This window comes from Phascolarctos cinereus, unplaced genomic scaffold, assembly GCF_003287225.1.
Source record: "Phascolarctos cinereus isolate Bilbo 61053 unplaced genomic scaffold, phaCin_HiC Scaffold_5;HRSCAF=322, whole genome shotgun sequence".
Taxonomy (NCBI): Eukaryota; Metazoa; Chordata; class Mammalia; order Diprotodontia; family Phascolarctidae; genus Phascolarctos; species Phascolarctos cinereus.
In genome coordinates, this window is record NW_027555958.1 from 364,183,215 (window position 1) to 364,200,693 (window position 17,479).

At 36.5% G+C, this 17,479-nt stretch overlaps 1 protein-coding gene across 1 annotated transcript in view; it reads left to right on the forward strand.

Annotated features, from left to right (window-relative positions):
* USH2A (usherin) overlaps positions 1-17,479 on the forward strand; it is a 962,202-nt gene that overhangs the window by 343,017 nt on the left and 601,706 nt on the right. Inside the window, 1 exon segment of the mRNA XM_020982269.2 lies at positions 7,847-7,977. Coding sequence (XP_020837928.1) covers positions 7,847-7,977 — 131 coding nt within the window.

Below are 17,479 nucleotides of genomic sequence, written 5' to 3' on the forward strand. Positions count from 1 at the left end.
GTTGATCAGGTAAATGGAATTTCAGCATTTATGAACATGGAAATGGAATATTTGTGGGTGATGGCAAGGTCAAGGATATGGTCATCTCCATGTGGTTGAGGTAGAGTGGAGGAGTAGGTCAAGGAAATGTCTAAGCTGAACAACTAGGAATTTAGAGAAGCTATGGTATTTGAAGGAGTAGCAACAGGTATGTTTCAATCCTTTAGTATGGGGATGTAGCTAGTAGGAGGGGTAGATTAATTTAAAATAATTGTTCATTGAACAAATAAAGGTAATAAACTATTTAAAATATTGTTCAACATACCTTGTTTTCTTTTTGAGGTTCCAGATATTCTTCCTTGCCTATGATGCTTCCTATTCATCTATTTGTCTTCTAGGTCTTAATTCAGAATTTGTCCCTTGAACTTTTGGTCTTTCAGTCTTTCTCTTGTGTATCCAATCACTTGCTTCTGGTTTCCTAACTTTTACACAGGTACCTGATGCTGGAAGGCTTCATCATCTTTGTAGTGGGAGATTTGGAGTTGGGCTATTATGATGTCTCTGTACTAAGTTAATTGTTTTGAGGGATAGGAGAGAAGAGATTTGGCCTCAGCTGGATTCTAGTCTTATTTCTCTTCTACCCTGTGGCTCTAAGTATTTAGTGTGCTTTCTCTCTTGCCTGTACCTCTAGTGCCCTACCCTACTCACATTACCTTTTTAGTCACTTCCCTTTTAGTTGGCATGGATGTTGGAATCTACTGCCTCTTGAGTAGTTGGGGAAGGCAGTCTGTTCAGGCTGAATTACTGTCACGGGGAGCAAAAGGGATTGCTTTCATTGGACCCTGAGTCAAAAGTCTGGGAGTTTATTTCTTCTTACTATGCCTTACTTTTGGAATTTGATGGGGCCAGGACAGGGAAGTTTGGATTCAGTCAAAGGACTGCACTTGAGGAACTAGAGGACCTCTAGGCCACAAGTTCCCAACTGCTGGGCTAGGGCTTTGGGTGGGAGCTATCTGTATCTGAGCTGTTCAATATTATTTTGTGTGGTTTTCAGTTTATGTGGTGTACCATCTTGTGAATTTCCGATTTCAACTTTGTTAATCATCACTGGTACATAATTCCTTTTTCTGAGGTTTATTGGTTTTTGAGGATTGGAAAGGAACTAGTCTGCCATATTATTAGATCATATCCAATCCGCAGTAATTTTTAAAAATGAGTTCAACTCACTTTTCTCTCTAACCTGTTCCTCCAAATGAACTAAATTCAGTTGCCTTTTACTTTCATGAAACCCTTAAGTGATTTTTTTTTCTTTTGTGGATCAGTAGTTCCTAATAAAATAACTAGTCTTAGACATACTTTAGCCTCTTGAAAAGAAGTGTTGAAGTGTAACTTAACTATCTTTAGGTACTTAAAACATTCTTTGGAGAGTGCAAAGGTTCACTGCTGACTCTTTATCTGCAGGAAAAAAATCCCCCTTGAGGATAAGGATTTAAATTTAATTAAGAGAAATCTAGATTACACATCAGAAAGAATTTCTTCTTGAAAAGGGTGATTAAGCTATTAAACCTAATGCTAAAGAATATGTCACATTGCTACTACAGATATTTTAATCACTATTTTAACAATTTAAGAAAGTTAGTTTTCTAGGAAACACCTGAAGTAGAACAGGAAGGGGTTCATGATTTCTCAAAGTGTTTCCCAGAGATTAGATTCCTTGACATTTTTTACTCAATTTAACGGAAAAGTTAAAAAATATTCTGATTTTTCCAAGCCTTTCCAATGGTAGGTACCTTTTGCATACTCTTTTCTTTGATTTTTCTTTTGGTTTTCTGCTAAATGCCTACAAAATCTGGAGAATTTTCTTTTTTCTATTTCCCTATCAAGGTAAAAACTGAATGCACATTCACGTTAAAGATGTTGCATCCAGTGGATGCTACAGCACACTAATAAGATTGACGTGTTCATATCTAAACATGTTCAGTTGTGGATTTAATGCATTCAGAACATTGATTGTATGATTAAAAGTGTGTGGCTCAAAGGATACTCTTCAACTCTATCTACAGAGATAATTAACTAACAGTCAATAACATAAATTTGCACTGTAGGTACACATCTTTATCTTTTTCGTAGGCTCCGTATATAAGAAACCCATTCATTACTAATCTTCTTTTTGTCTGCAAAGGAAAGAAAAATTAGGAGGCTGGTCATTTGGAAAACATTGGCAAAAACTCAACTGTACCAAACCAAGTTGCCTTATGCTCTATTAATTTTTTCCCCTGCTTTCTTGTATTTTCTCTCATTTTTACGGATATTTGAATTGTTGCTGCAGTTAAAATAATTTTTGGGTGGTTGGCAAAATTAGAACTTGGAAATTAAATATCTTTCATGTATGAACAGTGACAATATTTTGCTTTCATTAAGTGTATTGCAAAATTAGTTGGCTTAAAATGCAGAATTATAATTCAATGAAATATTGTTTGAATTTTTTTGAGCAATAGGGAATAAGTTAATTTTTTTTTTGTGGGGGGAGGAGAAACTATCATAATCAGATCTGTGCACCAGGAAGGAACAGCATGATAGGTGTAAGGCTATTACAATAATCCAGGTAGGCAATAATAAAAGCCTCAGTTAAAGTATTGACAGTGGGAAGAGAGTCAGAGATTATACAAGGCTTTGCAGAGATAGAAACTATAGGACATAAAATCAGATTGGCTATGGATGGAGGAGGAAGGGGGAAAAAAAGATATCACCAAGGTCTTGAATGAGATAGACTGACTAGGTGAATGGTAAAGCTAAGAACAGACCTGGTATCATAGATTTAGAGCCAGAAGGGAACTTAGACATCATCTATTTTAACTCTCTAATTTTACAATGAGAAGACTGAGGCCCAGAGAGGTTAAGCAATTTTCTCAAAGTTGCACAGGTAATAAGTGGCAGATTTAGTATTTAAATCCAGGTCCTGCAACATCTAGTCCTGTCTTCTCTTCCATACAATAAGCTACTTTGCAATCAGAAGGAGGAACAGATTTTTGAGAAAAAATAGTCAGTTTGATTCTGGACTTAATAAATTTGAGATGCTAGTGGGATAACCATTTGCAAATGTCCTGCTGCATGCAATTCGGCATTTAGATTTGAAGTTCATAAGGCATTTCAGGATTGAGGATATGGCCTTCATAAATGAGAATTGACACCATAGCAGTAAATGAATTTGTCAAGAAAGAGAACATTAATCAGATAACAGACCAAGAAGAGTGCCTGTGAGAATACCAATCTTAACGTTTAAGAAGAACTGGTAAAAGAGACAGAAAAGGAAAGATAAAAGTACATAACACAGGTGCAGAAACAGAATGCATGTCTTGAAGACAAAGGAGGAGAGTGTGTCTAGAATGAGTATCATCATAAAATGGAGAGGAAAAGGAGGTTGAGGTCCAAGGAAGGATTTTTGGGTTTGTCAATATGGAAGTGATAAGTAATGGGGGTGGGGCCCAAACCAAGATCTTCACCCTTTGCCCCAAAGGGAATCTGACTCACAGGCCCCAGACCCTCATCTCCCTTTGAAAGCCTTAGCCTTACCTTTTAATCTTAATTCAGGTCTGGCTCCCTCTTGTCTATAGGCCCCAGAAAGGCCTTCCCTTTATCTCCTTTTGAAAGTCCTAGCCCCACCTTGATTTTGTGCAGATGCCTTTCAAACTTCCGCCTTCCTGTTCCCTCCATTATCTATTCCCATTGTCTATTCAATCTCTCTGACCTCCCCAATTAGAATTCTTACCTAGACCCATTTCCCAACCCCCTTCTCTGGCCACCCAAAGTTACTTTAGTATTTAAGATCCACCTTGGCCCTCAATCAGATGCTGAGAATCTCAGGCCCACAAGGCTGAGAACCTCTCATGCCTGCTTGTCTTTACAGGTGTCACCTGGCCCTAAGTGTTTTATCACTAATAAACTTTTCCTCTGGCTGAAGAAGATTTGAGTTGAATTCATTCAGCAGGGCCCGGTACCGCGATCTTGGGGTCCTAGTACCCCAAAACCCCTAGACCTCTTCAATAAGTATTATTTGAGAGAATAGTTTTATGGAGTGGTTGGCAAGATGGAAAGAGTGTGAATGAGTTAGAAATGAAAAGCATTGAGTATAGACCATTTCACCCCCCTGGAAATTTGGCAGCAAAAGGATGATGAAGGCTTATTATTATTTTGTACTCTCTACTTTCCAACCAAACTATTAGTGGTTCACTAATTCCATCTTGGTCTCTGCTGCATTCATCCATTTGTTCAAGCTGTCCCTCAATGCCTAGGATGTACTTTCTTGGCATCTTTGTTGAAATCCTTTCCTTTTTGTGAAGCCCTCATCAGGTAGAGTTGAGGAAATGACAGTCCTGAACTGAGCCTAGAGTAAGCTAATGCCTGCCTTCAGTAAGAGAAATTGACCTCTCTTTCTAGAAGTGTAAGAGAAGTATCGGGAGTTTTTCTCTGATGTTGGGATTTGTGCTAGAAATAACTGTGTTAAGCTTGCCCTTGTAAAGTGGGTAAGCTAAGTTTAAGAGGGTTGGAAATATCAATATTATGTGTGAAGTTCAAGCAGTGAATTCTTTGTTCTGATTTGTGAATGAGTGTATTTGCCAATATGAGTTGGAGTTGGCACGCCTACTTAAAGCATGTGTTCACCTTCAAGTCATATAGAATTGAGACTCCTGACTTTGGAGCTGATCCCCATGTCGGTAGAGCTGGGCACTCAAAGGACTAAGTCAGAACAATTAAAGTGTTTGAGGTGATGAAATTCATACTCCTTAGTATTTGGCAAAGGGAAAACAGAGTGTCCAGGCACATCCAATATCTGAATGTGGGAATGAGAATCAATTATAACAAGTTCTTTTCCATGAAGTCTTCCTAGATGTTCTATCTAAATGTGATATCTCATTTTTCTCCTAGCATTTTGGATTTCTGCTTTGCCTTTGCTGCACTTTAGCTTTTATCATTCTTACTTGTACATATCTTTTCTCCTCCCTCCCATTAGATTTTTAAATTATTTGAGGGCAGAGATTGTGTTGCTTTTCATTTTTATGTTTCTAGAACTTAGCACAGTGTCTTGTACTTAAAAAATTTTTTTTTGGTCTAGACCTGTGATTTTGTTGATGTAGGGAACTAATTCCCTCCACCAGTGAGGACTAGTAATAATTCAGCAACTTCATAGTTTTAGAAAGCAGTAAGAGTTTAAATATCTTTAACAAGGTCACATATCAGAGGTGGCACCTGACCTTAGCTCTTCTAGACTCTGAGGCTTCTATTGCTTCTCACCTTGTACTCAGGAGTCACACAATAAATGTCTGAATCAAATTGATAGTAACTTGATTGGATAGTGAGATTGAAAGAAGGTTTTTTTTGTTAGTTTTTAGAATTGGATGTACTCGGACATATTTGTAGGGCTATAGGATAGTGCCAATGAGCCAGTGGAGAGGAAGACAGTTTGAGATTCTTGAGAATGGGGACAATTGATGGATCAAAGTTCTGGAGGAGGAGCCCATATCAAAAGTATGGGTAGAGAGTGGTTGGCCTTTTATTTTGAAGTTTTTATTTATTTTTAGTTTTCAACATTCACTTCTATAACATTTTGAGTTCTAAATTTTCTCTCCCTCCTTTCCCTCCCCCTCCCCAAGATAGCATGCATTATGATATGGGCTATATACGTACAAGCATATTAAATGTATTTCCATATTAGTCATGTTGTAAAGAAGAATTAGAACCGAAGGGAAAAACCACAAGAAAGAAGAATTTAAAAAATGAGAAAGAGAGAAAATAGTATGCTTTGATCTTCATTCAGACTACATAGTTGTTTCTCTGGATGTGGATAGCATTTTCTACCATGAGTCTTTTGGAATTGTCTTAGATCATGGCATTGCTAAGAAGAGCTAAGTCTATCAAAGTTGGTCATCACAAAATGTTACTGTAATTGTGTACAATGTTCTCCTGGTTCTGCTCACTTCACTCAGCATCAGTTCATGCAAATCTTTCCAGGTTTTTCTGGTATGCCTACTCATCATTTCTTATGAACAATAATATTCCATTATGTTCATATACCACAACTTGTTCAGCCATTCCCCAATTGATAGGCAGAGAGAGGTTAACCTTAACAAGAAGCTAAGACCACTTCATCCTTCAATGTAGGAGAGAAAGAAGGGGGAAAATGATTGGAGACATTGAGAAATTTTGAAATGTGGAGAAAGGGAGTTGAGGCATTTCACATAAAATGGTTTCAGTCTCTTCAGTGAAATAAGAGTCTGGGTTATTTGCAAGTATGCGATGAGGAGTCTGTTGAGAAGGAAAAAAGAGAGTGTTTGAAATAATGATGAGACCTCATTTCCCCCCTGAATTTGTTACACACACATACACACACACACACACACACACACACACACACACACACACACACACACACACACACATATATATATTATCTCATCCATTTGGCAATTAAAGAATCACAAAATTTCTGATTTGGAAAGGACCTAAAGAACCACCTAGTTCATCCAACATGTGTATGAAAAAGCACACCTTTTATATACAGTAATTTTTGAAAAATGACTATTCAGTCCTAGCTGGGAGGCCTCCAGAGAAGAGAAATACAGCATCTCCCAAGGCAATGTTGTCCATATGCATACATACATGTAAACATGCATACATACGTATATGTAAATATGTATATGTGTGGGTACGTATCTGTCTATCTATAAAACATATACTCACATATACGTATATAATTGTTGGGTTTATATAAACCTGTTTGTCCCTGCAATTTTTACCCTTTGCTCCAGGGCTTTTCCTTCAGAACACATCCTTCTCCCCCTAAATATGTTATTTTGCATATTAAATATCTTAATTTATCCAGCTGAATATAAACTGAAGACCCTTAATCATCTTTATCATACTGTTCTAGACACTCTTCAGCTCATCAATGCCCTTCCTAAATCTAGCACCCCAAACTGAACACTTGGTTTATATTTAGATGGGGTCTGTTTGGGGAAGAGTACAGGTAAGCCTTATACCTCTCTACTTTTGGGGACTGTAAATCTCCTCATGTTGCCAAAGATCACACCATCTTTCATAGTTGCCATATCACCCTGTTTTTGAAAAATATGAAGTTTAACAATAATTGTGTGCCAGGGCAGTGCATGGGAGAGATTAGGAAATGGTTGTGACAGGTTGGCATTTCAGGCAGTTTTACTTGATGTATCTCTATGGAAAGTGTTTTAATTGTGGTCAACTCTTGCTGTTGAATGAATAGAATGGAAAAAAAGAGATGTAATAAGCACTAATGGTATGTCAAGGGCAATGTTAAGGGCTGGGGATACTGATACAAAAGCAAAGATAACCCTTGTCCTCAAGGAGCTGACAGTCTAATGAGGGAGGTAAGTGCTGGCCAGGAAGGGATCATGAATCATGATCTCATTGTAAAAAGAGTTCTTTGTTTTTATGCTTTAAACAAACATCAATTTATTCATTTCATTTTTATGACATGCTAATAAGTTTTTCATATTGACATTTTGATTCCACTTTAGTATTGACATCATGTTTTTTTCACTCTCATGTGTCTCCCCTGGTTTGTAAATTTGAAGAGTAGGCACTGTGTCTCATTGTGCATTGATTGATGAGCAGTCTGGCAAAGAAGGGCTTGAGTTTCAAAAGTGGGTTCTAATTCATAGTGAGTATGTGTTCAAAGCCAAATGGTGAAGGGGGATATTCCAGTACGCTGCTGAATGTGATTCCTTGTCAGTACTCAATGCATCATAAATAATAATAGAAGTAAATGCACTTTTAGCTGAAAGAGTCAGCAGCAGAGCTAGGACTGACTTTCTGATTGCATTTTTCTCACTAGGTATCAAGGTCAACTTTAGAACAAGGGAACCTGAGGGTTTGATTGTGTTGGCAGTATCACCTGGTAATCAAGAGGAATACTTCGCACTTCAGCTGAAGAGAGGACGTCCTTACTTTCTTTATGATCCCCAGGTAAGTGACTAGGAAAGCTTAAGAAAAATAATTTGAACAGTTTTCTTTGTAAGTTCCTTGAAGGCAAAGACTGGTTCTTCATCCTTTCAACACCCTAGTTCCTATTCAGTGAATATTCCCAATGATTACTCAGTGAAAGTTGATTGAGATTCCTGTTGCCAGTTAGCTCAGTAGTTTAGAACTCAATGCTTGTTAGATCACAGTTGTATACTTAGTGCCCATAGAGTTTCTTGAGGTTTGCTTTGATCTGTGACCACACATTGTACTGCTATTCTCATTGAACTAAGTAAATATGTGCTATGGACTATAAGGGGAACAAAGGGAGAGAATATAAATGAGTGAGTGTAAATCTATCAATAGTATAGTATTGATGAGAAAGAAAAGCTCAACACACATGCCCTTTTGACGATCACTTGGTTCTATCATCCTTGAATATAAAAGATTTCAGCAATGTAAGATCTCATCAATTTAAGCATACACTCCAATGACACTGATTGTAGCCACCAATGCCCTCCCGTCTGTGACTCTGTGTGTGTGTGTGTGTGTGTGTTTCTACAAATCTATGATAGAAAGTTCCTTCATTATGCAGGAGGCTCTTCTTCTGACTTTACATAGATAACAATGAAGCACAAAGACTTTTGTTATATGAAGAACATCTTATTTCCCTCATGTTTATCTGATGACACAAGAGAAATGTGAAATGCAATACAAAATAATGACATCTTTATTTTTTAAAATATATTTTGATACTTTTTGTTCCTACATCACCTACATTTCTCAATATTAACTCCATATAACAAAGATTCTTTTTTCTTTTTTTTTTGAAGAGGGAAGCCAAATGAACAAGTCAGGCATTTATTATATACTGAGCTAAATGCTAGAGTGGATCAGTGGATACAGTACTGAGCCTAGAGTCAGGAAGATCTCAGTTCAAAGTTAGCCTCAGACACTTACTAGCTATGTGACCCTGGGTAAATCACTTAACCTCTATTGGCCTTAATCTATTGGAGAAGGAAAAGGCAAACCATTCCTGTATTTTTGCCAAGAAAATTCCTGTGATAGTATGGTCCATAGGGTCACAAAGAACTGGCCATGACTGAATGACCAAACAATAACAGCAATAACAAATACTGCAGGGACGAAGAAAGGCAGAAATAAACAGTCTCTGCCATCAGGGAGTTCGTATTCAGAAGGGAAAAGATAGCATGCACACAACTATATACAAAGCAGATATATATGGGATAAATTGGAGATATTCACAGAGGGGAGGTACTAGTATTAAGAAAAATTAATAAAACTGTTGAACAAGCTTGACATGTAGTAATCTATTTGTATACTTCTCCCCTTCTCCTTTCAGTGAAGCATGGAGAGGTTCCTTTTCATATCTCTTCTTTGGGGCCATTATAATTTCACAACATTCACTTTCAATTGTTTATTGATGTTGCTGCTGCTTTTGTTTACATTCCTGTAGTCATTTATTATTGTATATATTGTTTTCTTGATGAGAAAAGTGGCTGATGAAGAAATAGGCAGAAAGTAGGAGGTGGCATGAAGCATTGCTAGGACTTCCTATGGGAGTAGTCTTGTAGGGCACTCACTAGTTAGGATAGCAAGGCATCGACTTTATTTCCATTTCTTTGGAAAAAAAAGTACTGCTAGAAACATTTTGGTGTATGTTAGGTCTTTTTGTCACTGATCTCTTTGGAGAATAAAGCTAGCAATGGAATCTGTGTGTCAAATGATATGGACATTTTAATGATTTCTTCATGTAATTCTAAATTGATTTCCAGAATAATTGGACCAACTCATGCTTCTACAAATTCAGGATTAGTGTAATTATTTACTGACAAATCATTGGCACAACATTCCAATCTTTTATCATATTGACCAATGAGAGGAAACTTCAGAATTGTTTTGAATTATTATTATCATTATTTATTTGGAGTGTTCAGCCCTTTTTCTGTCATGTCTGATTCTTTGTGACTCTACTGAGGTTTTCTTGGCAAAGACACTGGAATGGTTTGCCATTTCCTCCTTCAGTTCATTTTACAGATGAAGAAACTGAGGCAAATATGGTTAAGGGTTTTGCCTACGGTCACACAGCTAGTAAGTTTTTTTAACTCAGATAGATGAATCTTCTTTACTTCAGGCCTGGCTCCCTCTACATTGTGCAGTGATTTGGAACATTATTTCATATGGTTGTTAATAGTTTACAATTCTTATTTTGAGAACTGTTTGTTCAGATGCTTTGTCTACTTGCCTTTTGGGGAATAGCTTTGACCTTATACAGAGTGTTCCAAAAGCCGTAGTGTGCTGCAGCCAAATCATAGCTATTAAAATTTCAGAATGAGTATTTATACCTTATAAATCAGCAAATGCTACAAATCAGGGCTTAAATGATTGTTTTCATTGTCTAGATTTCACAAAGTGATGGAGAAAAACGTTAATGCCAATTAAACTTAAAAGTGTGTCATACATGCATATCTTTCCTTGGAGAGCTCAGTGTTAAACATTTACCAGAATACCCATCTAAAAGTCTTAATGCAGTTTTATTCTATTAGAAGCTATCAAAACTTAATAAGGTATATTTCCATTAGTTGGCTGTTTTCTGTGTTTTTTTTTTTAGGCAATTAGGTTTAAGTGACTTGCCCAGAGTCACACAGCTATTAAGCATCAAGTACTTGGTCTGAGTCCGGATTTGAACTCAAGTCCTCCTAACTTCAGGGCTGGTGCTCTATCCACTGTGCCACCTAGCTGCCCCTTGTTTTCTGTGTTTTTTAAGCAAATCATATTATAGGTTAATTTAAATAGCTTTAATAATTACTGATTTATAATATACTTTGAGATATGTAAGTATTGCCTGTCACTGTATAATCTTTAATCCAACAAACTATTATTTGGCTTCTACTAGGATAAACACTATGAGAGATACAAAATAAATATTTGGCCCATTCCTTGCCCTCAAGGAGATCAAGAGCTCCCACTGGTTTGCTGAGGTGAAGTTTGCTGCTGGCTTACTGGGATGCTTCCTTTCCTAGACTGCACTCCCCTTTTACCTGAGTGAGATGGATCCTTTTTTTTTTGCCAATCTTCCAAGTTTTTGGGTTAAAACATTGTTTCACCCCATCTTTTTGCTCATTTTGCTGTTCTAGGATTTGTTTTGGGGCATTATTTTATGGTTGTTTGGAGGTATATATATGGGAGAGTCACAGTGATTTACTGCTTACTCCACTTTATTAGCTCCCAGAAGTCTTAAACATATATACTTGTGTGAATTCTTTATATATCTAGATATTACACCCTTATCAGATTTGACGCAAATAGTCTCCCCTCAATAGACTGCTTTCATTTTATCTTAAATGTACTTATTTGCTTTGTGTAATAGTTTTTTTTAATTGAAGGCAATCAAAATTATATGTTTTTATCCTTTGTGATCATATCTAACCCCCATTTTTGGATTAAGGTTCACCCTCTACCTGTAATTCTAAAATAACTTTTAATCATGTTCATATATCTATTCTGAGCTTATTGTGGCACATGGTACACATTATTTGCCTAAACTAATTCTTGCCTGCTTCCTAGGTCATCTACAATTTCTTGTCAAATAGGGAGCTCTTCAAGTAATGTATGTTACCAAGCATTTGTTAAGTACTTACTATAAACCAGGGGCTGTGCTAAGTTCTGGGGAGACAAAGAAGGCCAGAAACAGTTCCTGCCTTTGAGGAGCTCCTATTCTAATCAGGGGACATCATGTAATTTAATATGTACATATAAGATATATAAAAGTAGATGGGAGATAATTTCAGGGGGTAAGGCATTAACTGGGGGAAGGAGAGGCTGAAGAAGGTCTCCTGCAGAAGTAATATTTGATTCAACTGAGTATTAGAGGATTTCTGGGATGCTAAGAGGAAGAAGTGATGAGGGAAAGCATTATTCCAGGCATAGGTGTAGGGAGTGCAAAGGTATGGACATGAGAGATGGAATGTCATATTTGAGGAAAAGTAAGCAGGCCAGTGTTGTTGGATTGTAGACTCTGTGGAGGGGAGTAACTTGTAAGATGACTAGAATGGCAAGAAGGGGGCAGACTGTAAAGATCTTTAAATGCCAAAAGACTTTAAAACTTATCATGTTATAGGGAAGGGCAAATAGATGATGCAGTGGATAGGGTACCAGGCCTGAAGTCAGGAAGACTCATCTTCTTGAATTCAAATCTGGCCTCAAACTTTTATTAGCTGTGTGACCCTGGGCAAGTCATGTAACCCTGTTTGTTTCAGTTTCCTCATCTGTAAAATGAGCTGAAGAAGGAATTGGCAGACCACTCCAGCATCTTTTGCAAGAAAACCCAAGATGAGGTCATGAAAAGTCAGACGTCTAAAAATCTACTGAATAACAACAACAAATAATAGGGAGCTACTGGATTTTAATGAGTCCATTTTCAGTAAAAGCATGATGTGGTCAGACCTGTCCTTTAGAAAAACCACTTTAAACAGGTGAATGGAAGATGAATAGTAATGGAAAGAGAACTGGATGTCTATTGCAATAGTCCAGGTAAAAGCTGATTAGGATCTAAACTAAGGTAGTGGCTGTATGAGTAGAAAGAAAAGGATGTAAACAAAATATATTTTGAAGGTAGAAATGACAGAATTTGGCAACAGATTGGATCTCTGGGATGAACAATAGTGAGGGGTTGCCTATGGCACTAAGATTTCAATCTTAGGTAAAGGAGAGCATAGTATTTCCCATGAAAGTGATAAGAATGTTTGAGAAAGAGGATTTGGGGGAAAATATAATTAGTTCTCATGTGGACATATTCCATCTGAGATGATAGATGAATCCATAGTATCAGATGGGATTACTGAGAGAGACAATAAATGTAGAAAGAAAAGAGAAGATGCTGTAGACCAGAACCTTAGGGGACACACTCTCTTAGTGGACATAACTTGGATAAAATCCAGTAAAGGAAAATGAGGAGTGACCAGGCAGGTAACAGGAGAACTATAAGAGAAAAATATCATGAAAACGTGGAAAGGAGTGAACACCAAAGAGAGGGTAATTGATTGATGGTGTCAAAGGCTGCAGAGAGGTTAAGAAGAATGAAGATTGAGAAAAGGCTTTGGCATCTAGTAATTAATAGAACATTGATAACTTTGAAGAGAGCAATTTCAGTTAAATAATGAGATCAGTAGTCAGACTGGAGAAAGTTTAGTGGAGAGTTAGAGGAAAGAATATGAAGGCAACTAGTACAAACCACTTTCTCAAGAGTTTAGCAGGAAGAGAAGAATAAATATAGTGTAACAGCTAGTAAGAATTATGGGGGGAAAATGAGATAGGATAGATATTAGAGATATTAGTCTATAGTTTTCTTTTTCTGTTTTATCTTTCCCTGGTTTAGGTATCAACAATATATTTGTACCTTAGAATGAATTTAGTAGGATCCCTTTCCTTATATTTATAGATAGTTTACAAAATATCACAATTAATTTTTGTAATGTTTGATAGAATTTCCTTACAAATCTATCTATTCCTTTTTTGGGGTTGTGCTGGCAGCAAGTGAGTTAGCATACAGATATTATCACTTCACATAGTTAAAAGAGCTAACTTTAGTATAAGGTATAATGTACTTTGCCTGTGAAATTCACAGCTTATAATCAAAACACTTTTTCTTCATAAATATAATGACACCTAGCACATAAAATAGAGTTACATGTAGTAGCTGAATGGATAGGCATGTTAATACATTGTTGGTGGAGTTCTGAATTGGTCCAGTCAGCCTGGAAGATGGTTTGGAGTTACGCTAAAAAAAAATGAATACCTTTGAGCTAAGAAAGACCCCATACGTACTGACATATTTGGTATCAAAGAACTAGAAACAAACTATGTACTTATCAGTGCTGTAATAGCCAAAAAAAAAATGTGGTACATGATAGTAATGAAATATGTCTACAATATAAGAAATAATGACTATGAAGAATTTGGGGAAGCAGGGGAGGACATATAAACTGATGTGTAATGAAGTAAGTAAAAGCAGGAAAACAAAAAATACAGTTTTCAAAATGTTGAATGGAAAGTGCTATAAGAAGAAAAATAATTTTGTGTAATCAGAGTGACCAATCTTGATGGGGAGAAGAGATGAGAAAATGAACTGCATTTCTTTTGTTATATAGAGGTAGGTGGCTGTGGGTGTGGAATGTGGCATATGCTCTCAGAATTGGTTGATGTTTTGATTGGTCTTCATTAGTTAAAAAAAACTTTACTACAAGGAAAGGCTAGGGAGATAGGGAACAGTAAGGCATATATTTCTAAATGAATGTAATTTAAAAACAAAAGTCAATCCTAAAAATAAACAGATATGGTTTGTATGTCACAGGTATCAATCAAAAGGAATGTATGTTAAGGTTTACATTATCATGGCATAATTGTCTTCCTCCTCAGGACTACCAGATCTTCTCATAATCCTGGTACTTAATGTTTTACTCAATTTAGCACAGCTCATATCTTGATTTCTTTTCTTGGCTCCTGTCTCAGTTCTGATGCTGTCAAACTTATCCTCTTTTCCATGTTCCTTTCTCCTCTTCTCTCTTATCAAGTGCCAGAAATACTAATTATTCCATGGACTTCTCTGATATAAAATCACTGATTTGTGTGCTTAGATCGCAGTGCATGAGTTCTGTGCATAGATATCATTCAGGTACCAATAAACATTTTGTAGCAGAAATCAGTAAAGAGAAAACTGATGTCTAGCAAATCAATTTTGATCTGGAAGAGTATTTTTTCCTCTTAATGTAGATGTGATTGTGTTTTTCTTTAAATAAAGAATTTATTTATTTGAAAGAAAAGGAATAAGAAGGGGCAAACATTAAGTGCCTACTTGATACCAACTACTTTGCTAGGTGCTTTACAAATATTATCTCATGTAGTCCTCACAACAACACAATGAAGTAAGTACTGTATCTATTTTATGATTGAAGAAAGTGTTGTAGACTGGTTAAATAACTTACCCTGGATCACACATGTATTAAGTGTTGAGGCTGGTTTCGAATTTACATCTTACTAATTCCAGGCCCAGCCCTCTTTTCTGTCAAATTGGTCCCCAGTTGCCAGATAGTGGTTTGTGCACAATTGCCTTAGGATATGTTTTTTTTTTTTTAGCAATTTAGTTAAGAAGCATCAAGAATTAGTTTAACAAATAAATTGAAGTAAATGTCTGGAGGCTGTAGTGCTAGTTGAGTCATTGTATAAAAGTTAAAACTGGAGAAACAATCTTTGCCTACTAGGAGATTACAGTCTATAGTCAATAACGAGGTATATTTAACTATCAACACTTGCAGGTACAGCCCCACCTTTTTTGTTCAAATAAATAGTAGAATTACTCAGAATGTTAAATGTTCTTGTAGTTCATAGTTTAATTTCCAAGTCAAAATACACATATAACTTCAAGTTAAAATAATATTGTTTGTTCTACTTGTGAAGCACTATAGAGATGTATCTACAAATTTCTTTGGTAACCTGCTTTAAAATTTAATAGCTTCCAAATGAGTTCTTTTGTTCATCTCCTAACTACCCCATGGTACAGTTAAAATTAATTTGTTTTGCTTTCTTGTTTAGAGGAAATAGTATTGAGTTAAAATCTGAGGTGTGCTAGACCAACTCTGATCTAGAACTGATTGATAAATTTTCAATGTGAGCATTTAAACCTTGGATATCAGCAAAGGCTACAAACCAGGTCCTGATTTGTTGTTTTGCTGATTGTCTAGACTCAAGAAAGTGATGGTAAAAATATTAATAGTGCAGAATTAACTTAAAAATGTGCCATATGGGGCATATATGACATTCCCTCCCCCCAGAGGGCTTGTTGTTAAACATTTACCAGGATATCCCTGGCATCCACTCAATACAAAAAACAGTATTTACTGAGTGCTTAGAATATTGTACTAAAGATTCAGAGTAGAGCTGAGAGAACAATTCCTGCCCTCAAGGAGCTAATGATCTTAGTGGTAATCTTCTTGAGGGGCATAAAAGAGAGGCTAAATGTACTCTCAGGTTGAAAAGGAGTATAGGGAGAAGACCTCAGTTTGGAAGATCTGGGTTCAAGTTCACCTCTGACACATACTGGCTGTGTGGACTTAGGCAAGTCATTTATCTTCTGGGTGTTCTCAAGCAACTTTCTGAGATTGTAAGCCTTATAAATATCAGAGTAAGTGCTGATCTGCAATTACACAGGACCTCTAAGAGAGGTCTTCACAACAAATTGTACAAGTGTATTAGAGGGTAAAAAAATGGAGGGAGTGGTGGAGGATTCATTGGCATCTGGGAGGTTGGGGGGGGTAAAGCTTCCAAAAAGACATGTCATTTCAGCTTTCAACAGATAGAAGAACTAATGAAGTGAACTTGGAATTCTGGGTGTAATTCTTTCCAATGAGGAGGAACTAATTGCTGTGAGCAATGTTGGAAGCTTTGGAGGGAAGTGATTACTGTATCTTAGAATTTGTAAGGAGGAGAGGAAGCTGGACAGTCTCACATGCATCCTGGATTTTGGGAGGGGGCGTATTTAAAAGCATTCAGAGAAAGGATAGATGAGGTAATGTGGATCAAAATCTTGCAGAAGCAACCAAGCTTATGGAGTGGGAAACTCTCAAAAAGGAAATTCTGGAGACAGAAAGGGGAACAATTCTGATTTTGAGAAAAAGGGAAGTTGTTTGAAGAGCAAATGAGGGTACACAGGAAAGTCAATGACCAACTTAAAGTTTAAAATGACTCTTTGAGGAAATGGAAACAAGAATAAGAAGGGTAAGATGAAAATAAAAGTCCAACATGTCACGTAAGGAACCTGATGGAAACTAAAACCAATTTAAAAAAGTTTTGTTTTTTTTTTTGCTTTTGAAAACTTATATGATTTTGTCTTACTAAAAGTCTTCAAATAGACAACCACTTGACACATATCTGATTGTTGTTCAATCATGTCTGATTCTTCATGACCCCATTTCTTGTCAATGCTACTTCCTTCTCCAGCTTATTTTACAGATGAGGAAATTGAAGCAAACAAGGTTAAGTGATTTCCTGGGGGTCACACATCTGGTAAGCATCTGAGGCCAGATTTGAACTCAGGAAGATGAGTTTTCCTGACCACTGTATTGTGCCACCCAGCTGGTATATGGTAGAAGGGATTATTCAGTTACCCATTGCATTATGATGGTCTGTCTCTCACGTCACTTCTAGTGCTGAGACTCTATGATTCTAACTTCTGTTCTTTTGAATTTCTAAGTTTTAAATTTTCTAGTGTGATACAACTGATTTTGATCTCTTAATATTTCTCAAATGGCTTATAATAGTATTATCAAAATGTATGTGTATGTTTTTAGAAGAGAAAATGCTTTTGATTAAATAATAAATAAATAAATAATAAATCAGTGAACAAAGTTTTAAATTTTCCTGGCTACATCCTATGGACCTCAAACTTGAAACTAGTGCTAAAAAGAAACAGTGAGGAAATCTTCATTCCAAC